At 45.7% G+C, this 27,897-nt stretch overlaps 1 protein-coding gene and 1 long non-coding RNA gene across 2 annotated transcripts; both read right to left on the bottom strand.

The window, feature by feature from the left end:
- Positions 1-2,470: 2,470 nt before the first annotated feature.
- On the bottom strand, positions 2,471-4,000 carry LOC121545685. The gene is made up of 2 exons (XR_005996284.2): positions 3,818-4,000; positions 2,471-3,780 (listed from the first exon to the last, which is right to left on the bottom strand). It is a non-coding gene; the product is annotated as an uncharacterized LOC121545685 (long non-coding RNA).
- A 368-nt stretch (positions 4,001-4,368) lies between these two features.
- Positions 4,369-27,897, bottom strand: LOC121545677 (coiled-coil domain-containing protein 69-like). The gene is made up of 9 exons (XM_041856430.2): positions 27,793-27,897; positions 19,895-19,961; positions 18,100-18,284; positions 9,305-9,392; positions 9,015-9,088; positions 8,778-8,879; positions 8,319-8,438; positions 6,295-6,392; positions 4,369-5,679 (listed from the first exon to the last, which is right to left on the bottom strand). The coding sequence occupies exons 1-9, from the start codon at positions 27,811-27,813 to the stop codon at positions 5,511-5,513; spliced, it is 924 nt and encodes a 307-aa protein (XP_041712364.1). The 5' UTR covers positions 27,814-27,897; the 3' UTR covers positions 4,369-5,510.

Here is a 27,897-nt window from a genome sequence, read left to right as displayed (position 1 = left end):
TGTATTTGTATTTCTGTATAGAAACTGGGATTAAACAAATATGACATTTTGAACATCTATATCAGTTATTCTGTGCAAGTTTTCTTCTTGTGATTAATTAATATGACATCCTAATAATGTGACATATCCATAAATCCAAACCCCCAAATCATCTTCATGAGTGTTACAGTATCTGTTCGGTTCGGTCCAGTCGTAGGACTGACGTACAGATGCAGACTTGAGTGACGTGCACCTGGGACAGAGAGGGATTGGGTTTCAGTGGCGGGCAGGCAGCGCTGCCTCCCAGCCTGTTGATTTATATACACAGTGTAAGTGACTTGTTTTAAGCCATGAATCTGCCTCATTTGATGGGACGGCTGAACAAACAACACCACAGGCTCTTAGCCGATGGAAGCAAACTACGACCACAAGACAAGACTCCAGTTCTAATACCCTCAGGAGCAACACTGAGACCCCTAGTGTTTTATCTCAGAAACTCACTTTAACTCATGCTGCAAGGACAAACAGTACATACCTGTATATACAAATACTGTATGTATATTAACAAATATTAACTATATACATTGTATACAACACATATGAACATGAATATATTGAACAAAGTATGCAGATCTAAATCAAATTTGGATAAACAAAATATGAGACGTTAAAATCTAAAAGGCCCGTATGTCCAAAGCCTTGTGTACATTTCCATGTGAGTAATTTGTAAATGTAGAAAGCAGAAGATGGGGACGGACAGGAGGGTGCAAAGCAGGCCATCTGTACATGGAGCCCTGCCTACAGAACCACTTGGCTCTGGGTGAGGTGGTATAGTAGGACCCGGTGCTGCTGAATGGCTGGTCATGTCTGGACAGGGTTGGTGCTGCTGAATGGCTGGTCATGTCTGGACAGGGTTGGTGCTGGTGAATGGCTGGTCATGTCTGGGTTGGTGCTGGTGAATGGCTGGTCATGTCTGGGTTGGTGCTGTTGAATGGCTGGTCATGTCTGGGTTGGTGCTGTTGAATGGCTGGTCATGTCTGGGCAGGGTTGGTGTTGGTGAATGGCTGGTCATGTCTGGACAGGGTTGGTGCTGGTGAATGGCTGGTCATGTCTGGACAGGGTTGGTGCTGTTGAATGGCTGGTCATGTCTGGGTTGGTGCTGCTGAATGGCTGGTCATGTCTGGACAGGGTTGGTGCTGGTGAATGGCTGGTCATGTCTGGACAGGGTTGGTGCTGTTGAATGGCTGGTCATGTCTGGGTTGGTGCTGGTGAATGGCTGGTCATGTCTGGGTTGGTGCTGCTGAATGGCTGGTCATGTCTGGACAGGGTTGGTGCTGGTGAATGGCTGGTCATGTCTGGACAGGGTTGGTGCTGGTGAATGGCTGGTCATGTCTGGACAGGGTTGGTGCTGGTGAATGGCTGGTCATGTCTGGACAGGGTTGGTGCTGTTGAATGGCTGGTCATGTCTGGGTTGGTGCTGTTGAATGGCTGGTCATGTCTGGGTTGGTGCTGTTGAATGGCTGGTCATGTCTGGACAGGGTTGGTGCTGGTGAATGGCTGGTCATGTCTGGACAGGGTTGGTGTTGGTGAATGGCTGGTCATGTCTGGGTTGGTGCTGGTGAATGGCTGGTCATGTCTGGGTTGGTGCTGCTGAATGGCTGGTCATGTCTGGACAGGGTTGGTGCTGCTGAATGGCTGGTCATGTCTGGGTTGGTGCTGTTGAATGGCTGGTCATGTCTGGACAGGGTTGGTGCTGTTGAATGGCTGGTCATGTCTGGGTTGGTGCTGTTGAATGGCTGGTCATGTCTGGACAGGGTTGGTGCTGCTGAATGGCTGGTCATGTCTGGACAGGGTTTCCCTCGACTCACTCTTCAGTGTTTTTCTCACAGAAGTTTATCTGGATATACAGTGTAACATAAACAGGTCAAATGTATATTTACATTTACATTTACGTCATTTAGCAGACGCTCTTATCCAGAGCGACTACATGTGCTTTTAATTAATTTGTGATGTGTTTTTCACTGTATGTATTGGCCATCAATTCCTAAGACGAAACACATGGGAGAGAATGGAGAGAATTACTTGCCAAGTTGCATTTTTGTCTGAATTTAAAACGGTTAAGGTAAAATAACGATTAGGATGTTGCCAGAATCGACTAGGCGCGTTGAGAACACGCAGAATACAGTGTGTGAGAGAGAGATGGTGGGGGTGATTACACCTTCTTTCCCTCAAAGCTGTTTTCCCCAGGGTGCAATTTTCACCTTTTTTTGTTCTAAGCAAACGGGAAGAAAACACCTCAGTTGCCACAAATAGCAGTTGGCAATAAAACCTACAGAAATCTGCATGAGATTTTTAATTCCCCACTTGGTAATTTAAGGGGTTATCGTTGCCTGTAATAAAATTATGGAAATGATCATAAATAAAGACACTAGGAGTGTCATGAAGACACCAAGCAGAGGTAACGGAAACAATATTTTCAGTAGTCTGTTAATGAATATGGGGATCTGTTTTTATTCCTGAGCAATTAGCAAATTATGATGAGACAGGGTCAGGTATTGTAGTAAATTCACACAGCTAATAATACACAGAGGGACTAAGACAATTCAGGTGTTCACAACACGATCATGACACCAGACACCTCCTCCCTCTTTCTTCTCCACCGCCCAGGAAATATTAACGGTAGAGCAGAGCTGTGCGTCTCTGTCGAGACTCCGTTTCACCGCTAAGCATTGTGGGTGTTTGGCTTGGTAGTAATAGTGAATCAGACTTAAAAAATGTTATTAACCTCTATCAATCAACAAAGAAAAGGCAATTAATAGGAAAAATATAATAGTAAAAAAATGAAAAGTGAGAAGGAAGTAACTCTTAGACAAAGGACAGGTCACCGTTTCAGCATTCACAGGTTCAGCCTCCAGTCTAGGGTTAGTTGTCATGCTAGCCAGGCTGTCTCTGTCTGTGTGCAGGTGGGGTTGACATGCTCCTCGTTGAGACTGGGAGTTGTAACAGGATGCTGCAGTGCTGCATAGGGTGCCATTTGGGACGCAAACGTAGAAAGGTGTTCCTCCAGTCCTCCCAGGTGGCTGTGAAATGCCCTGGGAACTGGGTGACATCACACCCGGGGGTTTGACCTGCAGTTAGCGTGGAGCCCCACCAGGTATTGTCCTGGCTTGTCAAACATCCATTGACATAGTGATCCTTTTTACATCCGCTGAGCAAATGGTTCCGCTGCCGGCCGCAACAAAACAGAGGGGGGTGAGAGGGGTGAGGGTTGTCCCACTTTCACCCCCTCTGCTACCCATCTGCCCTGAGCAAAGCACCGGGACGGGACGGGGGTTCAAGCACCAGGGTGCAAAAGTCACCAATGAATGTGTCAATCAGCTTCACGTTTGTGGTCGTTGTTAGTCACGTCTGACACCTTCTCAAATTACCTCATTATAACACACAGTGGGTGGATGAGGAGGTCATGACTGCAGGGTAAATTAGCGATGAACTAATTAACAGTTAATTAACAGTTTCTAAACTACTTATAAACCTTTTCTACATTAGAAAGTACACCCTAACGCATTAACAAACATTGTCAGCATCTTTTCTGCACTTTCACATTGATTAGACAAATACACAATGTTCATTATTTCATTGTGACAACCTTTTTCTTTCAGTGAAAACATACTGGAGAAATAAAATAAGTTGACAGTAGACAAGATAAAAGGACAAAGCCAAAGCGATACTCATCAACCCATTCCAACCAACTGGCCTGTTCTGCCCCCTAGCGTTTATCACATTTGACACGTTTCACACAACCTGCCCCCTAGTGGATCACTGACACATTTCACACAACCTTCCCCCTAGTGGAGACGCTGACACATTTCACACACACACTTGAAGTCAAACGGTTCAGATGCAGCTGTTTATTGTGACTCATGCACTCCCTTTCTCCTCTGTTCCCATCCTCCTAGATCCAGCTCTCTCCTCTGTTCTCATCCTCCTAGATCCAGCTCTTTCCTCTGTTCTCATCCTCCTAGATCCAGCTCTCTCCTCTGTTCTCATCCTCCTAGATCCAGCTCTCTCCTCTGTTCTCATCCTCCTAGATCCAGCTCTCTCCTCTGTTCTCATCCTCCTAGATCCAGCTCTCTCCTCTGTTCTCATCCTCCTAGATCCAGCTCTCTCCTCTGTTCTCATCCTCCTAGATCCAGCTCTCTCCTCTGTTCCCATCCTCCTAGATCCAGCTCTCTCCTCTGTTCTCATCCTCCTAGATCCAGCTCTCTCCTCTGTTCTCATCCTCCTAGATCCAGCTCTCTCCTCTGTTCCCATCCTCCTAGATCCAGCTCTCTCCTCTGTTCTCATCCTCCTAGATCTATCCGCTGCCTTCGGGGAAAAGCGTCGGCTAAATGATTAAAATGTAAATGTAAACAAACAAAAATGTAAAACAAAAGGAGTAAACGCAAGAGTAACAAAAAAACTACTTCAACGACCTCTCACATTTAGTACTAGTAAAAATACTGATTAAAAGTGCTAGTGCATCAGAAGAAAAAATATATAAAAATAAAAACACAGAAATGCTTTTGGTTCTTTAGAAGTTAATAACAATCTATTTCCATACTCTATGAAACAAAAAGGTTAAACACATCCCAATACAAAAGCAGTTGCCTTTAGCAACTGTTTAAATTGTATTACTGCATTATATTCTGTAACGTTTATTCCATATCGAGTGACGTAAAACCTTTTTTGACAGACGTAATAGTTTTCTCAGGAGGAAGGTAGATCCAAAACACTTTGTAGCTACTAGCTATGTACCACACGATTGAACATCTGCAAGTTAAACCATCAACGTGAACACTGTCACGTTCACCTAGAATATTCTCAGTTGAACAGTAACACAACTGTGAGAATGTCAGTTGAATAAGAATCTCAGTTGAACAGCTGGTGTCAGTTAAGTCCAACAGCCCGTGGCTATGCCCACCCCCTAAAAAACAGTCCTGTTGTATGAACACCATACTGCTATAGAAATATTAGGTACTTTAAAGGCACAGCAGGTATAAAACTGGACAATAACACAAATAAAAAAACATTAATTTGGCATCATGTTCCATCAAACATGTGACTATAGCCCTTTGTAAAGATACCTGGACTTTGGTTGTCAAAAGTAGGATTAGGGTTGCAAAAGTAAGTCCCAAAACATTCCCAAAATCCCCTGCTTTTTCAGAAAGTAAGTATTTCAGGTTGGAGGAATCCCTCCTTACGTATTCCTTCCTGATTCTTGGAATCCACCAAGCAGGGATTTCTGAAAAAAATACTTTCAGAATTTGGGGAAAGTTTCTGGATTCAGGCTCCATGCTTGCAACCCTAGACAGGATTAAGAGAAAGGTCACTGATTGCCCTGTTCGGTCTGGGTGGATCAGATACTATGGGTAAGGAAGGACACGAGTCTCTGTGCTTCAGTTTAAACATGGGTGGATCAGCTGGGGAAGACCTCAGACACTATGGGTAAGGAAGGACAGGAGTCTCTGTGCTTCAGTTTAAACACGGGTGGATCAGCTGGGGAAGACCTCAGACACTATGGGGAAGGAAGGGAAGGTAGGACAGGAGTCTCTGTGCTTCAGTTTAAACACGAGTTGCTCTTTCTCCTGGGTGAGCCTCTGACTGAGACCTGTCTGCCTGTCTAACGCCCCCTGGAGGTCCTGGTGCTCCTTGGAGAGCTGCCTACAGACAGGAGCACAGGGAAGGGTAGATAATAGAAGAGAACACATATAACAACATTGATAGTTTAGGACAGAAATACATTTATAATGAGCTACAAAGCAAAGCACTTTTTAAATCAATCCTTTGCTGACCTAAAATCACTATTCTTCATCAAAATCCTACATGTGTAGAAGTAGCACCAACAAGCCATCCAGCAGCTATAGAAATTACACAAGTTCGGATGATTGAATTTAACTTTTACACTAAAGTAAACAGCCATAACTGGCTTCCTTTAAGAAATATCCCTACCACTTTCTCCACCAAGTGGCGCCACATTCACATCTTATGTAAATGCCATTGCCGTTTCCTACATTTGAGTTTGCTTGAACAGAACTTGTTAAGTTTGTTCATCTATTTACAGCCTTGTTGCCATGTATTCTACAATGTGACTTCCTGGTACAGACCTAACAACATTAACTCCAGGGTAACTGACTGTTACCAACAACTCCAGGGTAACTGACTGTTACCAACAACTCCAGGGTAACTGACTGTTACCAACAACTCCAGGGTAACTGAATATTCCAACAGAGACAGAGATGGTGTGGATATCATATGATAAGCAGCAGCAGGTCTTACTGTACAAGGCTTTGATAGTTGTCGATCCGAACCCTCAGGTCCTCATTCTGCTGTAGAACATTTATGACCTGGTCTTCTAGAGAGAGATTCTTCTCCACCTGAATTGGTAGAAATAAAAAAGTAAGGACCCTATCAGCAATCAGGGTGGTGAAGACGACATGTTGAAATTCACAGACTTCGTGAAACTATAACACAGAGTACAGTTGAAGTCGGAAGTTTACATACACTTAGGTTGGAGTTATTAAAACTTGTTTTTCAACCACTCCACACATTTCTTGTTAAATTATAGTTTTGGCAAGTCGGTTAGGACATCTACTTTGTGCATGAAACAAGTAATTTTTCCAACAATTGTTTACAGACAGATTATTTCACTTATAATTCACTGTATCACAATTCCAGTGGGTCAGAAGTTTACATACACTAAGTTGACTGTGCCTTTAAACAGCTTGGAAAATTCCAGAAAATGATGTCATGGCCTTAGAAGCTTCTGATAGGCTAATTGACATAATTTGAGTCAATTGGAGGTGTACCTGTGGATGTATTTCAAGGCCTACCTTCAAACTCAGTGCCTCTTTGCTTGACATCATGGGAAAATCAAAATAAATCAGCCAAGACCTCAGAAAAAAAATTGTAGACCTCCATAAGTCTGGTTCATCCTTGGGAGCAATTTCCAAACGCCTGAAGGTACCACGTTCACCTGTACAAACAATAGTACGCAAGTATAAACACCATGGGACCACGCAGCCGTCATACCGCTCAGGAAGGAGACGCGTTCTGTCTCCTAGAGATGAACGTACTTTGGTGCGAAAAGTGCAAATCAATCCCAGAACACCAGCAAAGGAACTTGTGAAGATGCTGGAGGAAACAGTTTAAAAGTATCTATATCCACAGTAAAACAAGTCCTATATCAGCATAACCTGAAAGGCCACTCAGCAAGGAAGAAGCCACTGCTCCAAAACCGCCATAAAAAAGCCAGACTACGGTTTGCAACTGCACATGGGGACAAAGATCGTACTTTTTGGAGAAATGTCCTCTGGTCTGATGAAACAAAAATAGAACTGTTTGGCCATGATGACCATCGTTATGTCTGGAGGAAAAAGGGGAATGCTTGCAAGCCGAAGAACACCATCCCAACTGTGAAGCACAGGGGTGGCAGCATCATGCTGTGGGGGTGCTTTGCTGCAGGAGGGACTGGTGCACTTCACAAAAAAGATGGCATCATGAGGAAGGAAAATTATGTGGATATATTGAAGCAACATCTCAAGACATCAGTCAGGTAGTAGAAGCTTGGTCACAAATGGGTTTTCCAAATGGACAATGACCCCACGCATACTTCCAAAGTTGTGGCAAAATGGCTTAAGGACAACAAAGTCAAGGTATTGGAGTGGCCATCACAAAGCCCTGACCTCAATCCTATAGAACATTTGTGGGCAGAACTGAAAAAGCGTGTGCGAGCAAGGAGGCCTACAAACCTGACTCAGTTACACCAGCTCTGTCAGGAGGAATGGGCCAAAATTCACCCAACTTATTGTGGGAAGCTTGTGGAAGGCTACCCGAAACGTTTGACCCAAGTTAAACAATTTAAAGGCAATGCTACCAAATACTAATTGAGTGTATGTAAACTTCTGACCCACTGGGAATGTGATGAAAGAAATAAAAGCTTAAATAAATAATTCTCTCTACTATTATTCTGACATTTCACATTCTTAAAATAAAGTGGTGATCCTAACTGACCTAAGACGGGGAATTTTTTACTAGGATTAAATGTCAGGAATTGTGAAAAACTGAGTTTAAATGTATTTGGCTAAGGTGTATGTAAACTTCCGACTTCAACTGTATTTATTGACAGCGCAGAGCACCTCAGATTTCTTGTTTCTGTTTTATTTCCTCTGTAAAGTGTATTGAGACCGTGATGATGGACTTTAAATAAAGTTTGACTTGAATTTGACTAGGAGAAATCTCTAAGAGACAGGTGCCTGGACTAGACTGTCAGCCAGTCCCCAGTCCCAGTCCCTGTTCCCTACCAGAGACTGCATCTGGAGCAGTCTGTTCCCCTGCTCCTGAATACGCTCACTCTTCATCTCAATGACAAACAGCAGACTCTCTTGCTCCCGCTCCCAGAACGGCCCAGGACTGCCATGGGACTGGAGAGAGAGGTAGGGAGGGGAGAGAGAGGGAGGGAGAGGAGGGAGGAGAGAGAGGGAGGGGAGCGGAGGAGAGAGAGGGAGGGGAGCGGAGGAGAGAGAGGGAGGGGAGAGAGGTAGGGAGGAGAGAGAGGGAGGGAGGGGAGAGAGAGGGAGGGAGGAGAGGGAGGAAAGAGGGGGAGGGGAGGAAGAGTAAAAAAATGAACAGCATACTAATGAGACCTGGAGACCAGATGTCTAAAGCAACAGTCCAACTAAGTGAACTGGTTATGGGATCATGCACACACACCATGTAGAAACAGACCCACCGTGCAGACACACACACACACACACACACACCTGAATGTTCCGCTGCAGGTCCTTCTTGAAGGTAGACTCCTCAACTCTCTTCTTTAACTCGTTGTACACATGGAGCTCTGCAGTCAGCTCTTCTACCTCGTCCTTCAAAAGAAAACCTACTGGTCAGTACTGTACTTCCTATTACACAGTTTGTAGGTAAGGGACCACAGTAAATAAAAAAAAGGATCAAAATGGATAAAATGCTGAATAAGTTAAAAAAGACAACTAAACACACACCTTCAACACTTTCTCAGCTGCCTGGTGGGTGGCTGTTAGCCGTGTCGTCTCTTCACTGTGAATCCCCTGCAGTTCTGTGGGGGATAACAGGGATTCTATATGTAATTCTACGGGCCGGGATAACATCAGTCAATGATTACTCATTCTAGAACCAACAGAAAAAAAACATTCCAGTTCCAACACAACAGAATCAACATTGTTATTAGATCTAGATCCAGAAGTTATTTCACAGCTCTAGTCTTTGGTTATTAGATCTAGATCCAGAAGTTATTTCACAGCTCTAGTCTTGCCTTCCAGCTGTCTCTCGTGCTGCTCTGTGGTCCTCTGGCTCGCCTCCCCATGTAGAACAGTCAGGTCAGCAGCCGTCTCTGTCTTCACCTGGAGATCAGCAAGAACATAAGGACAGGGTTTAGCCATGTACATCCACACTTGTCATAGGAGCTAAACAAAGTGAATATCAAATATAAAACAACAGTGAGATATTTATGTTATATAAACAAAACAAGTGTATAATACCAGGTGACCCAGCCATACCTCGCTGCTCTACCAGGTGTATAATACCAGGTGACCCAGCCATACCTCGCTGCTCTACCAGGTGTATAATACCAGGTGACCCAGCCATACCTCGCTGCTCTACCAGGTGTATAATACCAGGTGACCCAGCCATACCTCGCTGCTCTACCAGGTGTATAATACCAGGTGACCCAGCCATACCTCGCTGCTCTACCAGGTGTATAATACCAGGTGACCCAGCCATACCTCGCTGCTCTACCAGGTGTATAATACCAGGTGACCCAGCCATACCTCGCTGCTCTACCAGGTGTATAATACCAGGTGACCCAGCCATACCTCGCTGCTCTACCAGGTGTATAATACCAGGTGACCCAGCCATACCTCGCTGCTCTACCAGGTGTATAATACCAGGTGACCCAGCCATACCTCGCTGCTCTACCAGGTGTATAATCCAGACCAGGTGACCCAGCCATACCTCGCTGCTCTACCAGGTGTATAATACCAGGTGACCCAGCCATACCTCGCTGCTCTACCAGGTGTATAATACCAGGTGACCCAGCCATACCTCGCTGCTCTACCAGGTGTATAATACCAGGTGACCCAGCCATACCTCGCTGCTCTACCAGGTGTATAATACCAGATGACCCAGCCATAACTCGCTGCTCTACCAGGCCATGTCAAGATGAGGACAGACAACACTTAACAATCCAACTGGCTGCTACCAACCCATCACTTAATACACAATAAATCAACATGCCTCCCAAGACTTCTCACTTCTTGTTCTTACTTTGTCAACGATTTTTGAACAATTTCCATTCTGATGCCAAAGCAGCCAAACAGATCTATGTCTGCATCCCAAATTACACCCTATTCCCTACATAGTGCACTACTTTTGATCAGAGCCCTATGTGATAGGGTGCCAATGGGAAAACAACCTTGCTCTGCTGACAGGAGGATTACAAATCCATGGCCAGAGAGCTATGCAGGCAGTCACACAGGGCATCACAACACACACACACCAAATAGGTAGTGTTCCCAAAGATTGTGTAATGGAAAAGCATGTGTTTATCATCTCTGACAGCTGTATAATATATGACTTGTGTTTCTGTGCTGCTCTGGTTATTGTGTATTCAGTCGCTCCGACTTGAAGCTGCACGTCCTGGAAACATGGGGCGACGTCCCAAATGGCACCCTATTCTCCATGTAGTGCACTACTTTTGACCAGGGCCCACAGGGACTATATAGGGAATAGGGTGCCATTTGGGACGCAGCTACTATGAGACCTCAATTCGAAAGGCTAACCAGGCTCTATTGTGTCAGACACTTTGTGTCAATAAAATACAAAAATCACAATGCAATCCTGTAGGAAGAGCAGATGGACTTTCTGCTTAGTAATAACCATACCCACGCATGCTGTAGTAGTGGCTCTGTGGTTCACACTGATTCATACGAATGCCCTTTTCGTGCCAACCCCGTGCCAACCCTGTGCCAACTGTGCTGTGTTGGCATGGACATTTTGTTTTCACGTTGTCCTCTCCAACCCGGTTCCGGCAACTATGGTGGATATGCTGTATAACCAGGCCAGCACCAGTACAGTTGGCTCTGCTCAGCAGTGTGGAAAGGGTATATGGTGAATAAAAATATAAAAACGTAACATGTATAGTGTTGGTCCCATGTTTCGTGAGCTGAAATAAAAGATCCCAGAAAATGTTCCACACGCACAAAAAGCTTATTTCTCTCAAATGTTGTGCACAAATTTGTTTACATCCCTGTTAGTGAGCGTTTCTCCTTTGCCAAGATAATCCATCCACCTGACTGGTGTGGCATATCAAGAAGCAGATTAAACAGCATGATCATTACACAGGTGCACCTTGTGCCGGGGACAATAAAAGGCCACTAAAATGTGCAGTTGTCGTCACACAACACAATGCCACAGATGTCTCAAGTTGAGGGAGCGTGCAATTGGCATGCTGAGTTCAGGAATGTCCACCATAGCTGTTGCCAGATAATTTAATGTTAATTTCTCTACCATAACCCGCCTCCAACGTTGTTTTAGAGAATTTGGCAGTACGTCCAGCCGTCCTCACAACTGCAGACTACGTGTATGGCGGTTTGCTGACTTCAACGTTGTGAACAGAGTGCCCGATGGTGGCAGTGGGGTTATGGTATGGGCAGGCATAAGCTACAGACAACGAACAGAATTTAATTTCATCGATGGCAATTTTAATGCACAGAGATACCATGACGAGATCCTGAGGCCCATTGTCGTGCTATTCATCCGCCGCCATCACATCATATTTCCGCATGATAATGCAAGGATCTGTATAAAATTCCTGGAAGCTAAAAATGTCCCAGTTCTTCCACGGCCTGCATACCCACCAGACATGTCACCCATTGAGCATGTTTGGGATGCTCTGGATCTGTGTGTACGACAGCGTGTTCCAGTTTCTGCCAATATCCAGCAACTTTGCACAACCTTTGAAGAGGAGTGGGACAACATTCCACAGGCCACAATCAACAGCCTGATCAACTGTATGCGAAGGAGATGTCGTGCTGCATGAGGCAAATGGTGGTCACACCAGATACTGACTGGTTTTCTGATCCACGCCCCTACCTTAAAAAAAAAAAAGGTATCTGTGACCAATATCTGTATTCCCAGTCGTGTGAAATCCATATATTAGGGCCTAATTTATTTATTTTAATTGACAGACTTCCTTATATGAACTGTAACTCAGTAAAATCTTAGAAATTGTTGCATTTCTGTTCAGTCTAAATGGTACAGGTATATAGTATATGGTAAAGGGTATATGGTGAACGTAAATGGTACAGGGCATAGGTATATAGTATATGGTAAAGGGTATAGGTATATAGTATATGGTAAAGGGTATATGAAGGGCTGGAGGTAAAACTCCAGCTGGGGTTACTTGGAAAAGAGGTTTGGGAAACACTAGTGAGCTGAGGGTTAGGGCTAGGGTGAGGGGTTGGGGTTAGGGAAGTGGGCTAGCAGTTACTACCTACCTTCTCAGCAGGGCCGGCCCTTACCGTTCTGCCGCCCTAGGCAAGACCAAATGCCACAACTAGAATAGTCCCAGTAATCAAAATTACGTTGAAAAGACAGGCGAAAAATGTATTTTCCAGACGTTGAAGTTAGGTTCAATTTAGGTTCTGAATGAAAGGTGAAAATACATATTTTCTGTACATTTTAAATACATATTTTCCGGACGTTGAAAAATTATTCTTTTCTGGACGTTGAAATCGGGTTGAAAATACTTATTTTCCAGATGTTGAAAATACGTATTTTCCCGATGCTGAAATCAGGCACATTTTTGGTTCTGAATGAAAGTTGAAAATAAATGCAGGTTTTCATCAAGGATATCTCTGTACTTCATCTTTGCCTCGATCCTTACTAGTCCCTGTCACTGAAAAACATCCCCACAGCATGATGCTGCCACCACCATGCTTCACCGTAGGGATGGTGCCAGGTTTCCTCCAGACGTGACGCTTGGCATTCAGGCCAAAGAGTTCAATCTTGGTTTCATCAGACCAGAGAATCTTGTTTCTCATGGTCTGAGAGTCTTTAGGTGCCTTTTGGCAAACTCCAAGCAGGCTGTCATGTGCCTTTTACTGAGGAGTGGCTTCCGTCTGGCCACTACCATAAAGGCCTGATTAGTGGAGTGCTGCAGAGATGGTTGTCCTTCTGGAAGGTTCTCCCATCCCCACAGAGGAACTCTGGAGGTCTGTCAGAGTGACCATCGGGTTCTTGGTCACCTCCCTGACCAAGGCCAGCTCTAGGAAGAGTCTTGGTGGTTCCGAACTTCTTCCATTTAAGAATGATGGAGGCCACCGTGTTCTTGGGGACCTTCAATGCTGCAGACATTTTTTGGTTCCCTTCCCCAGATCTATGCCTCGATACAATCCTGTCTCGGAGCTCTACGGACAATTCCTTCGACCTCATGGCTTGGTTTTTGCTCTGACATAAACTGTCAACTGTGGGACCTTATATAGACAGGTGTGTCTTTCCAAATCATGTCCAATCAATTGAATTTACCACAGGTGGACTCCAATCAAGTTGTAGAAACATCTCAAGGATGATCGATGGAAACAGGATGCACCTGACATCAATTTCACGTCTCATAGCAAAGGGTATGAATACTTCTGTAAATAAGGTATCTGTTTTCTACAAACCTGTGTTCGCTTTGTCATTATGGGGTATTGTGTGTAGATTGCTGAGGATTTGACATTTATATAATGAATTTTAGAATAAGGCTGTAACGTAATTTATTTTTCAAGGGGTCTGAATACTTTTCGAAGACACTGTAGCTTCTCAGTGATGTTATGGACCAGGGAACAGAGCTCTCTATGGGGTTAACTACCTTCTCAGTGATGTTGTGGACCAGGGCACAGAGCTCTCTATGGGGTTAACTACCTTCTCAGTGATGTTGTGGACCAGAGAACAGAGCTCTCTATGGGGTTAACTACCTTCTCAGTGATGTTGTGGACCAGGGCACAGAGCTCTCTATGGGGTTAACTACCTTCTCAGTGATGTTGTGGACCAGGGAACAGAGCTCTCTATGGGGTTAACTACCTTCTCAGTGATGTTGTGGACCAGGGCACAGAGCTCTCTATGGGGTTAACTACCTTCTCGGTGATGTTGTGGACCAGAGAACAGAGCTCTCTATGGGGTTAACTACCTTCTCAGTGAAGTTGTGGACCAGGGCACAGAGCTCTCTATGGGGTTAACTACCTTCTCAGTGATGTTGTGGACCAGGGCACAGAGCTCTCTATGGGGTTAACTACCTTCTCAGTGATGTTGTGGACCAGGGCACAGAGCTCTCTATGGGGTTAACTACCTTCTCAGTGATGTTGTGGACCAGGGCACAGAGCTCTCTATGGGGTTAACTACCTTCTCAGTGATGTTGTGGACCAGGGCACAGAGCTCTCTATGGGGTTAACTACCTTCTCAGTGATGTTGTGGACCAGGGAACAGAGCTCTCTATGGGGTTAACTACCTTCTCAGTGATGTTGTGGACCAGGGAACAGAGCTCTCTATGGGGTTAACTACCTTCTCAGTGATGTTGTGGACCAGGGCACAGAGCTCTCTATGGGGTTAACTACCTTCTCAGTGATGTTGTGGACCAGGGAACAGAGCTCTCTATGGGGTTAACTACCTTCTCAGTGATGTTGTGGACCAGGGAACAGCGCTCTCTATGGGGTTAACTACCTTCTCAGTGATGTTGTGGACCAGGGAACAGAGCTCTCTATGGGGTTAACTACCTTCTCAGTGATGTTGTGGACCAGGGAACAGCGCTCTCTATGGGGTTAACTACCTTCTCAGTAATGTTGTGGACCAGGGCACAGAGCTCTCTATGGGGTTAACTACCTTCTCAGTGATGTTGTGGACCAGGGCACAGAGCTCTCTATGGGGTTAGCTACCTTCTCAGTGATGTTATGGACCAGGGCACAGAGCTCTCTATGGGGATAGCTACCTTCTCAGTGATGTTGTGGACCAGGGAACAGAGCTCTCTATGGGGTTAACTACCTTCTCAGTGATGTTGTGGACCAGGGCACAGAGCTCTCTATGGGGTTAACTACCTTCTCAGTGATGTTGTGGACCAGGGAACAGAGCTCTCTATGGGGTTAACTACCTTCTCAGTGATGTTGTGGACCAGGGAACAGCGCTCTCTATGGGGTTAACTACCTTCTCAGTGATGTTGTGGACCAGGGAACAGAGCTCTCTATGGGGTTAACTACCTTCTCAGTGATGTTGTGGACCAGGGAACAGCGCTCTCTATGGGGTTAACTACCTTCTCAGTGATGTTGTGGACCAGGGCACAGAGCTCTCTATGGGGTTAACTACCTTCTCAGTGATGTTGTGGACCAGGGCACAGAGCTCTCTATGGGGTTAGCTACCTTCTCAGTGATGTTATGGACCAGGGCACAGAGCTCTCTATGGGGATAGCTACCTTCTCAGTGATGTTGTGGACCAGGGAACAGAGCTCTCTATGGGGTTAGCTACCTTCTCAGTGATGTTGTGGACCAGGGAACAGAGCTCTCTATGGGGTTAACTACCTTCTCAGTGATGTTGTGGACCAGGGAACAGAGCTCTCTATGGGGTTAACTACCTTCTCAGTGATGTTGTGGACCAGGGCACAGAGCTCTCTATGGGGTTAACTACCTTCTCAGTGATGTTGTGGACCAGGGCACAGAGCTCTCTATGGGGTTAGCTACCTTCTCAGTGATGTTGTGGACTAGGGCACAGAGCTCTCTATGGGGTTAACTACCTTCTCAGTGATGTTGTGGACCAGGGCACAGAGCTCTCTATGGGGTTAGCTACCTTCTCATTGATGTTGTGGACCAGGGCACAGAGCTCTCTATGGGGTTAACTACCTTCTCAGTGATGTTGTGGACCAGGGAACAGAGCTCTCTATGGGGTTAACTACCTTCTCAGTGATGTTGTGGACTAGGGCACAGAGCTCTCTATGGGGTTAACTACCTTCTCAGTGATGTTGTGGACCAGGGCACAGAGCTCTCTATGGGGTGAACTACCTTCTCAGTGATGTTGTGGACCAGGGCACAGAGCTCTCTATGGGGTGAACTACCTTCTCAGTGATGTTGTGGACCAGAGCTCTCTCTGGGGTTAACTACCTTCTCAGTGATGTTGTGGACTAGGGCACAGAGCTCTCTATGGGGTTAACTACCTTCTCAGTGATGTTGTGGACCAGGGCACAGAGCTCTCTATGGGGTTAACTATCTTCTCAGTGATGTTGTGGACCAGGGCACAGAGCTCTCTATGGGGTTAACTACCTTCTCAGTGATGTTGTGGACCAGAGCTCTCTATGGGGTTAACTACCTTCTCAGTGATGTTGTGGACCAGGGAAAAGAGCTCTCTATGGGGTTAATTACCTTCTCAGTGATGTTGTGGACCAGGGCACAGAGCTCTCTATGGGGTTAACTACCTTCTCAGTGATGTTGTGGACTAGGGCACAGAGCTCTCTATGGGGTTAACTACCTTCTCAGTGATGTTGTGGACCAGGACACAGAGCTCTCTATGGGGTGAACTACCTTCTCAGTGATGTTGTGGACCAGGGAACATAGCTCTCTATGGGGTTAGCTACCTTCTCAGTGATGTTGTGGACCAAAGCTCTCCATGGGGTTAACTACCTTCTCAGTGATGTTGTGGACCAGGGAACATAGCTCTCTATGGGGTTAGCTACCTTCTCAGTGATGTTATGGACCAGGGCACAGAGCTCTCTATGGGGATAGCTACCTTCTCAGTGATGTTGTGGACCAGGGAACAGAGCTCTCTATGGGGTTAGCTACCTTCTCAGTGATGTTGTGGACCAGGGAACAGAGCTCTCTATGGGGTTAACTACCTTCTCAGTGATGTTGTGGACCAGGGAACAGAGCTCTCTATGGGGTTAACTACCTTCTCAGTGATGTTGTGGACCAGGGCACAGAGCTCTCTATGGGGTTAACTACCTTCTCAGTGATGTTGTGGACCAGGGCACAGAGCTCTCTATGGGGTTAGCTACCTTCTCAGTGATGTTGTGGACTAGGGCACAGAGCTCTCTATGGGGTTAACTACCTTCTCAGTGATGTTGTGGACCAGGGCACAGAGCTCTCTATGGGGTTAGCTACCTTCTCATTGATGTTGTGGACCAGGGCACAGAGCTCTCTATGGGGTTAACTACCTTCTCAGTGATGTTGTGGACCAGGGAACAGAGCTCTCTATGGGGTTAACTACCTTCTCAGTGATGTTGTGGACTAGGGCACAGAGCTCTCTATGGGGTTAACTACCTTCTCAGTGATGTTGTGGACCAGGGCACAGAGCTCTCTATGGGGTGAACTACCTTCTCAGTGATGTTGTGGACCAGGGCACAGAGCTCTCTATGGGGTGAACTACCTTCTCAGTGATGTTGTGGACCAGAGCTCTCTCTGGGGTTAACTACCTTCTCCAGTGATGTTGTGGACCAGGGCACAGAGCTCTCTATGGGGTTAACTACCTTCTCAGTGATGTTGTGGACCAGGGCACAGAGCTCTCTATGGGGTTAACTATCTTCTCAGTGATGTTGTGGACCAGGGCACAGAGCTCTCTATGGGGTTAACTACCTTCTCAGTGATGTTGTGGACCAGAGCTCTCTATGGGGTTAACTACCTTCTCAGTGATGTTGTGGACCAGGGAAAAGAGCTCTCTATGGGGTTAATTACCTTCTCAGTGATGTTGTGGACCAGGGCACAGAGCTCTCTATGGGGTTAACTACCTTCTCAGTGATGTTGTGGACTAGGGCACAGAGCTCTCTATGGGGTTAACTACCTTCTCAGTGATGTTGTGGACCAGGACACAGAGCTCTCTATGGGGTGAACTACCTTCTCAGTGATGTTGTGGACCAGGGAACATAGCTCTCTATGGGGTTAGCTACCTTCTCAGTGATGTTGTGGACCAAAGCTCTCCATGGGGTTAACTACCTTCTCAGTGATGTTGTGGACCAGGGCACAGAGCTCTCTATGGGGTTAACTACCTTCTCAGTGATGTTGTGGACCAGGGAACATAGCTCTCTATGGGGTTAGCTACCTTCTCAGTGATGTTGTGGACCAGGGAACAGAGCTCTCCTTGGGTTGGCTCTTTTAGTAGCTCCTCCCTCTCCTGGGTCCCAGAGGCAGACAGCACCTCCCGTAGGATCTTCAGCTGCCACGCATACTGACCCGGCTGCTTCTCTGTTTCTAGACCCACGTTCAGCTCCTCCAGAGGGACTTTACCTGGAGGAGGGGATAACAGGGTTGTACTCAGTAGGTAACAAACAGAAGAAAACAGAAACAGGGAGGGACTTGTCCAATAACAAATGCTTGTTTTACATGGCAAAATCCTACATTTGCTACGTTACAATGTGCGCTGAATACGACCCAGGGCTGTGGTTATCAAGGCAAAAACTTTGCTGGAATGCTCAGATAGAAATCTATTATGTAGACATGTAGGATAAGAAATCATGTCAGCTCTATTCACAACATTTCTATCTTGTACAGTATGTTGCACAGTGGGCAGAGGGTTTGAACCAAACCAGACCTGGCTGCAACATTTACTGGTCTGACTAGACTCACTACAACACCAGTACAATATACTAACTCAATCTGTCGCCTATAAATACTCATAGCTACTCTGATATGTGTCTGGGGGAAAAAGCTCCGGTCCAACTTCTGAGGAACTCATGTAATGGAGAAGTTTGGTGAACCAAGTTCCTGAGTGATGATTGACCTTCCTGAGACATGGAGACTTGTGCTAGCTCCCCTAGCTAATGCCTAGGTTTTTAGCTCAGCAGGCTAGGCTAACACAGTCTTGTTCACTCAGGCGGTTGTTGAAGGCATGACCCTGAGACCCATAATTACATGGCAACAGAGAACACAAGACAGTACCTGTTGAGTATTCTAATGCAGACAGCACAGTGTTGACACATCAGTGTTTACCAGGGCCATCTCAGCATCCAAAACTGACTGGTTGAAATTAGGTCATTATGATGTCACTTTAAAAATCAGTAATTCCAACCAGTTTCTGGGTGTAGTGACATCATTTCAACCCACCTCGGGATCATGACAAAGTCTGTGTCATTTAAAACATTCAGTTATTTTATGCCATTTAGCAGACGCTTTTATCCTAAGCAACTTACAAGTCACGCCCGCATACATTGTTACATATGGGTGGACCCGGGAATCGAACCCACAATCCTGGAGTTGCAAGCCGACTGAGCTATACAGGAGCAAATATATGATGTACTGGTTATTAGCGAGCCTAATTATAAAGAGGATACATGTTAGTATGGGCGCCTAGCTTTTATGATGGTGGTCCTCTGTAGCTCAGCTGGTAGAGCACGGCGCTTGTAACGCCAAGGTAGTGGGTTCGATCCCCGGGACCACCCATACACAAAAAAAATGTATGCATGCATGACTGTAAGTCGCTTTGGATAAAAGCGTCTGCTAAATGGCATATTATTATATATTTTTTATATGATTTTATAATGAGTGAAAAGAGGCAGTGTGATGTGTAAAACCCTCTCAATCAGAGATGTAGTAAAGACAATCTGACAAGCAGTAGGAGAGGGGTAGTCACAGTGTCTGTCTACAACACAACAGGAAACCACACCACTCACCTCCTCCATCTTGATGGTTGTTGAGCTCCCTCACCGTTTTCTGTCTGTCTACAACACAACAGGAAACCACACCACTCACCTCCTCCATCTTGATGGTTGTTGAGCTCCCCCACCGTTTTCTGTCTGTCTACAACACAACAGGAAACCACACCACTCACCTCCTCCATCTTGATTTTTACTCCTCCACCTTCGTCTGTCTACAACACAACAGGAAACCACACCACTCACCTCCACCATCTTGATGGTTGTTGAGCTCCTCCACCGTTTTCTCCACCACTTTCGCTTTGTTTTTCCTCTAAAAAAAGACAAGAGAAAAGAGAATGTTGTCATTGATCAACTCTGGTCTAGTTCACACGATATTAAACATGTCTGGGTAAAGTAGATGAGATTACTAACATGACCTAAAAACCGTTCTCTCACCCCCTTTCACTTAGTTTTTCCTCTACAAGGAGAAAAGTGTGTCTTCTGATGTGGGAAACACATTATGACAATCTCTCAACATATTACAGATTTACTAAAAAGCACTAAGAATACCTAAACACTATTTTAGACGTTTTGAAGTCACCAGGGAAACCAGAACTTGTTCTTAGTAAACTGAAGCAGGGTAGGAGCTTATGTAAAGCGTCTGATGGGTGCTTGACCCATTTTACTCTCTCATAGGGAGTGATTAGTACGCACCTGACTGGAAATGAATAATTCATTTGTTCAAAGTTACATAACGTGTCCATGCTACAGGGTTAGGATTCAACAGCTGACCTGGTCTTCATACTATTTGTACAATGGGATACACTGGTGATTTACTTCAAACTGATCATACCAGTACTTATGGAGTCTTACTAAACATTTCTGCATTAGATACATTACGTTGTTGTAGAATAACCTATATTAGGTGAGACTAACCACTACACTAAGGAGTTACTGTGAGGTCAATCATAACAGATTTTGTAATAGGGCAATTCAATGGTAACGGAATGATGCTGAGACTCTGATTTTGTTTTGTATTTAAAATGCATACCAAAAAAGCAAAACATTGATTTCAAAGTTTAACAAACCATGGAACTCTATGCACAAGGACCACTTTTTACATGGAACATTTTTACAAAAACACATTTACAGGAAGAACAACATTTGGTAACAATAAAACTGAGGGAGATTTTACCGAAAATTCTGTTACCAAACTTTGCATCTGTTTTTCCAGTAAACGTTTTATTTTTTTTACTGTGTAAATTGTTCAAAGTAGTCATTGTGCATAGAGTTGTATTGTTTGTTAAACTCTGAAATCAATGTTTTTCGATTGGCATACATTTTAAAGTGAAAAAACTGAGTTTCCATGGAATTGCCCATTACCAAATATTAGCCAAGCTTGAAACAAAAAACCTGTTTGCCGCATAGGTCACTACTCTATACCAACCTATTCCTAAACTGTCAAACAAGATCAAGGTTCCTGACATTACTAGGGAGTCCAGATCACACAACTTTACATTGAGTCCTCACTGTGTAGACTGTAAAAAAAATACAAATAAAGTTGTATTGCCACAAACACCAGATAGGTGGAGTGAAATGTGTTGTTTTACAGGGTCAGCCATAGTAGTATGATAGGTGCAGTGTAATGTGTTGTTTTACAGGGTCAGCCATAGTAGTATGATAGGTGCAGTGTAATGTGTTGTTCTACAGGGTCAGCCATAGTAGTATGATAGGTGCAGTGTAATGTGTTGTTCTACAGGGTCAGCCATAGTAGTATGATACTATGGCTGACCCTGCTCTTGTCCTTCTAGACCTGTCTGCTGCCTTTGATACTGTGAACCATCAGATCCTCCTCTCCACCCTCTCCGAGCTGGGCATCTCCGGCGCGGCTCACTCCTGGATTGCGTCCTACCTGACCGGTCGCTCCTACCAAGTGGCGTGGCGAGAAGCTGTCTCCGCACCACGTGCTCTCACCACTGGTGTCCCCCAGGGCTCAGTTCTAGGCCCTCTCCTTTTCTCCCTATACACCAAGTCACTTGGCTCTGTCATATCCTCACATGGCCTCTCCTATCATTGCTACGCTGACGATACACAACTAATCTTCTCCTTTCCCCCTTCTGATAACCAGGTGGCGAATCGCATCTCTGCATGTCTGGCAGACATATCAGTATGGATGACGGATCACCACCTCAAGCTGAACCCTGGCAAGACGGAGCTGCTCTTCCTCCCGGGGAAGGACTGCCCGTTCCATGATCTCGCCATCACGGTTGACAACTCCGCTGTGTCCTCCTCCCAGAGTGCGAAGAGCCTAGGCGTGACCCTGGACAACACCCCTGTCGTTCTCCGCCAACATCAAGGCGGTGACCCGCTCCTGCAGGTTCATGCTCTACAACATTCGGAGAGTACGACCCTGCCTTACACAGGAAGCGGCACAGGTCCTAATCCAGGCACTTGTCATCTCCCGTCTGGACTACTGCAACTCGCTGTTGGCTGGCCTCCCTGCCTGTGCCATTAAACCCCTACAACTCATCCAGAATGCCGCAGCCCGTCTGGTGTTCAACCTTCCCAAGTTCTCTCCACGTCACCCCCCTCCTCCGCACACTCCACTGGCTTCCAGTTGAAGCTCGCATCCGCTACAAGACCATGGTGCTTGCCTATGGAGCAGTGAGGGGAACGGCACCTCTGTACCTTCGGGCTCTGATCAGTCCCTACACCCAAACGAGGGCATTGCGTTCATCCACCTCTGGCCTGCTGGCTCCCCTTCCTCTGCGGAAGCATAGTTCCCGCTCAGCCCAGTCAAAACTGTTCGCTGCTCTGGCACCCCAATGGTGGAACAAGCTCCCTCACAACGCCAGGACAGCGGAGTCACTCACCACCTTCCGGAGACATTTGAAACCCCACCTCTTTAAGGAATACCTGGGATAGGATAAAGTAATCCTTCTACCCCCCCAAAATTGTAAAGTGGTTATCCCACTGGCTATAGGGTGAACGCACCAATTGGTGAGTCGCTCTGGATAAGAGCGTCTGCTAAATGACGTAAATGTGCCCCTGAGCAAGGCACTTAACCCTAATTGCTCCTGTAAGTCGCTCTGGATAAGAGCGTCTGCTAAATGACTAAAATGTAAATGTAATGATAGGTGCAGTGTAATGTGTTGTTTTACAGGGTCAGCCATAGTAGTATGATAGGTCCAGTGTAATGTGTTGTTTTACAGGGTCAGCCATAGTAGTATGATAGGTCCAGTGTAATGTGTTGTTTTACAGGGTCTGCCATAGTAGTATGATAGGTCCAGTGTAATGTGTTGTTTTACAGGGTCAGCCATAGTAGTATGATAGGTCCAGTGTAATGTGTTGTTTTACAGGGTCTGCCATAGTAGTATGATAGGTGCAGTGTAATGTGTTGTTTTACAGGGTCTGCCATAGTAGTATGATAGGTCCAGTGTAATGTGTTGTTTTACAGGGTCAGCCATAGCAGTATGATAGGTGCAGTGTAATGTGTTGTTTTACAGGGTCTGCCATAGTAGTATGATAGGTGCAGTGTAATGTGTTGTTTTACAGGGTCTGCCATAGTAGTATGATAGGTCCAGTGTAATGTGTTGTTTTACAGGGTCAGCCATAGTAGTATGATAGGTCCAGTGTAATGTGTTGTTTAACAGGGTCAGCCATAGTAGTATGATAGGTGCAGTGTAATGTGTTGTTTTACAGGGTCAGCCATAGTAGTATGATAGGTCCAGTGTAATGTGTTGTTCTACAGGGTCAGCCATAGTAGTATGATAGGTCCAGTGTAATGTGTTGTTTTACAGGGTCAGCCATAGTAGTATGATAGGTGCAGTGTAATGTGTTGTTCTACAGGGTCAGCCATAGTAGTATGATAGGTGCAGTGTAATGTGTTGTTCTACAGGGTCAGCCATAGTAGTACGGCGCCCCTGGAGCACATTAGAGTTGAAGGCACAGAAATAATTGTCACTTTGACGTCTCCGATTTTCAAACCAGCGACTTTTCGGTTACTGTCCCAACGTTCTGACCGCTAGGCTACCTGCCACCATGCAGTACGGCCGTCCGTGGAGACCAGCCACCTCCTGACCTCCTACCATAACACAACGTTCTGACCGCTAGGCTACCTGCCACCATGCAGTATGGCCGTCCGGTGGAGACCAGCCACCTCCTGCTCCCATAACACAACGCTCTGACCGCTAGGCTACCTGCCACCATGCAGTATGGCCGTCCGTGGAGACCAGCCACCTCCTGACCTCCTACCATAACACAACGTTCTGACCGCTAGGCTACCTGCCACCATGCAGTATGGCCGTCCGTGGAGACCAGCCACCTCCTGCCATAACACAACGTTCTGACCGCTAGGCTACCTGCCACCATGCAGTATGGCCGTCCGTGGAGACCAGCCACCTCCTGCCATAACACAACGTTCTGACCGCTAGGCTACCTGCCACCATGCAGTATGGCCGTCCGTGGAGACCAGCCACCTCCTGCCATAACACAACGTTCTGACCGCTAGGCTACCTGCCACCATGCAGTATGGCCAGTCCGTGGAGACCAGCCACCTCCTGCCATAACACAACGTTCTGACCGCTAGGCTACCTGCCACCATGCAGTATGGCCGTCCGTGGAGACCAGCCACCTCCTGCCATAACACAACGTTCTGACCGCTAGGCTACCTGCCACCATGCAGTATGGCCGTCCGTGGAGACCAGCCACCTCCTGACCTCCTGCCATAACACAACGTTCTGACCGCTAGGCTACCTGCCACCATGCAGTACGGCCGTCCGTAGAGACCAGCCACCTCCTGCCATAACAACGTTCTGACCGCTAGGCTACCTGCCACCATGCAGTATGGCCGTCCGTGGAGACCAGCCACCTCCTGACCTCCTGCCATAACACAACGTTCTGACCGCTAGGCTACCTGCCACCATGCAGTATGGCCGTCCATAGAGACCAGCCACCTCCTGCCATAACAACGTTCTGACCGCTAGGCTACCTGCCACCATGCAGTATGGCCGTCCGTGGAGACCAGCCACCTCCTGCCATAACACAACGTTCTGACCGCTAGGCTACCTGCCACCATGCAGTATGGCCGTCCGTGGAGACCAGCCACCTCCTGCCATAACACAACGTTCTGACCGCTAGGCTACCTGCCACCATGCAGTACGGCCGTCCGTGGAGACCAGCCACCTCCTGACCTCCTGCCATAACAACGTTCTGACCGCTAGGCTACCTGCCACCATGCGACCTCCTGACCTCCTGCCATAACACAACGTTCTCCCACCACCACTACCGCTGTATAAACACGCCAAACAACATGGCGTCCCAGCTTCATTTGTGCCTGGAAAACAGGGCGTGTCCCAAACAGCACCCTATTCCCTATATAGTACACTACTTTAGACCAGAGAATGGCACCCTATTCCCTATATAGTACACTACTTTAGACCAGAGAATGCCACCCTATTCCCTATATAGTACACTACTTTAGACCAGAGAATGCCACCCTATTCCCTATATAGTACACTACTTTAGACCAGAGAATGCCACCCTATTCCCTATATAGTACACTACTTTAGACCAGAGAATGCCACCCTATTCCCTATATAGTGCACTACTTTAGACCAGAGAATGGCACCCTATTCCCTATATAGTACACTACTTTAGACCAGAGAATGCCACCCTATTCCCTATATAGTACACTACTTTAGACCAGAGAATGCCACCCTATTCCCTATATAGTGCACTACTTTAGACCAGAGAATGGCACCCTATTCCCTATATAGTACACTACTTTTGACCAGAGCCCCATGGACCCTGGTCTCACAGGAGCTCACGACAAAGGGAAGAGTGTCATATAGGACGCAGCCCCAATAAATACCATCATATCTAATATTCCAATAAGACAATATCTAATATTCCAATAAGTTACATCTAATATTCCAATAAGACAATATCTAATATTCCAATATCATAATACCTAATATTCCAATAACACAAGTGACTCCAGGAAGACAATGTCGAGACCATTACAGCATGATGTGATGGACATGTGTTTAATGACATGCTTTAAATCTCAGTAAAGGATCTTAAATACACAAGTCCAGGAGCATATGTTGAAGAGGGGTTGGAAAGGCTCTCTTTAACACGGCCATAAATCACATCTTCTCTTCCTTCTCTGGGAACACGTCCCAAATGGCACCCTATTCCCTATATAGTGCACTGCTTTTGAACAGGGGCCATAGGCCAGGGCCCAAAGTAGTGCACTACAGAGGGAATAGGGTGCCATTTGTGACAGAGGGCCAGTCTCCACAGTCCTTTTAAACATAGGAGAAACTGCAACGTGGAGGTATGTCTTCACTGACTAAACTCACAGGGAACATCCTAGCCCTATGGCAGAATGTAGCCTACACCGGACTCCTAATGGTTACAAGTTCCTCCTGGCCCTAGAGTACAAGGTTAAGATTGAATGTTTTGTGACTTTGAGAAATATCTAGTCCAGGTATGCTCTCACAAGAGTTGAAAGAAACTTTCCAAGAAGAGCGCAAAATGTCACATTTTCTTGTAGAATAAAGAAGTGGCCTGTCAAAGGTGCAAGCATAGAAGACACAGAAATGTACCCTAGGTTGATAGAACTAGAAAAACAGCCCCGCCAATCAAAAGGAAATTCAGAAAAATAAAACCACATCTTCAACACAGCAAAGAACATTCAGACTTAGTTAAGGGACATTTATTTTAGACTGTGATTAAGTCTTTCAAGCGGAGAAACAAATGTTCCTTGAGATTTCATTAACACCGAGGCTCTTCATGTGGTATTTTCATCATGGTCCATATGGAGCCATAGTGTGTGTGTCTCCAGGCTTCTCTTGTCGAGCCCTCTCTAGCAGACCTTCACACTTCTCCAGTTGCCTGCGCCAACCAGGCAAACAGATGGTTTTGTGATCTGCTATGCAGAAGCTGCTATGCAGCTTGCCAGCGGCTTGGTTTGCAGTACCTCTAAGTGCTTACTTACTTTGTGTAGAATAAAATTAATTTTCCATCTCAAGGAGAGTTGGGAGTGTTAATATCAAGCACCACCTGGTCCCATTGATACATGAAGGAATCCACTAAGAGAATATTGGCTAATCAATCAAAGAATTCACCCTGCTTTTAACTGTGTAAGTGGTCTCAATGTGTCTGTTTGACAGATAAGTGAAATGATATCCCCTTCAACTTAACGATTTATCCATGTAGTATCTCTCCTCTATGCCTCCTAGAAGTGGTACAATCTGGGGTAAAATGTCTGGATAATCCATATCTGGGGTATAATTTCTGGATGTAATATAAGCCTGTGCCACTGGTTGTAAATGTCAAAGAGGCAGTACTAGTACATCTAATTAACTGTAGCCTAAAAAAATACATTTAATTGCATATGTAATATTACAATTTTCATATCCTCAAGTCACTTCCGTTCTATCACAAACAGTGCAGCAGTTTGTAGTTATCGGTAGTTGTCACAGAAAACATGAACTGATTTTGTGAACCATGTAGAAAAACCCAACAACTCATATGATCAGAAAGTAGAAACTTTGACAGATGTAATTCACTGACTACGTAGGCTATAGGGTGTCAATCAATGAATACAATGTATAATTTACTGGTGATGATGATACATTGTATCAATGATCTCAACCTTCAGTGTCATTGTATCAGCAGTGACTGTCAATGTCTGGCCAACCTGCAACTTCTTATAATTAATGCGGAAGATTTACATCAGATTAGTTCCCTGCACCGCTACATTTGACAAGTAGGTTTCAAACTCGTGGGAAAAAAGTCAGTATCTGAGGATAGACTACATTTCTGAAGTTATTTGCAGCACATCTGTTTCCAATCAAAACTTAGAAAACGTTGCACAAATTCACTGATAGCCTACATCACCCGTTGCAAAGCACTGATGTTAATGAACGTGTTATCTCGGTTGTAAAATCCACGTGGGAAATTAGGCTATAAACTAACAAACAGTTTTGTTTGATCGATTTAAAAAGTGATCAACACGCCTGTGTTGTGCCAGGAATCGGTGCGACAATGGCAGCTACAATAACAAAACTCCACTCGGTTCGCTAATTAACTTCCTAGATGATTTCACAACAAATATGAATAAATACATTTTTCTTGCAAATTCCGCCACACACCTTGCTGTGTCTGCAACCCATGCTTGCCCCGCGTCCACTCGCCAACCCTACCAGTCCTTGTCTAGAGTTACAAACTCTTCTGAACAACGCGCCTCGCTGGGCTGG

The sequence above is a fragment of the Coregonus clupeaformis genome, chromosome 3 (assembly GCF_020615455.1).
Source record: "Coregonus clupeaformis isolate EN_2021a chromosome 3, ASM2061545v1, whole genome shotgun sequence".
Lineage (NCBI taxonomy): Eukaryota > Metazoa > Chordata > Actinopteri > Salmoniformes > Salmonidae > Coregonus > Coregonus clupeaformis.
The sequence above is the reverse complement of the archived record's forward strand: the minus strand, read 5'-3'. Positions and strand labels throughout refer to the sequence as shown.

Excerpts from the sequence above, each read along its gene's own strand:
- LOC121545677 (XM_041856430.2), bottom strand. The coding sequence starts at position 27,813 with ATGGGTTGCAGACACAGCAAG. Across the intron at positions 8,439-8,777 it reads ACCTGCAGCGGAACATTCAG|TCCCATGGCAGTCCTGGGCC; the intron begins GTGTGTGTGTGT and ends CTCTCTCTCCAG. Across the intron at positions 5,680-6,294 it reads AACTATCAAAGCCTTGTACA|GCAGCTCTCCAAGGAGCACC; the intron begins GTAAGACCTGCT and ends TCCTGTCTGTAG.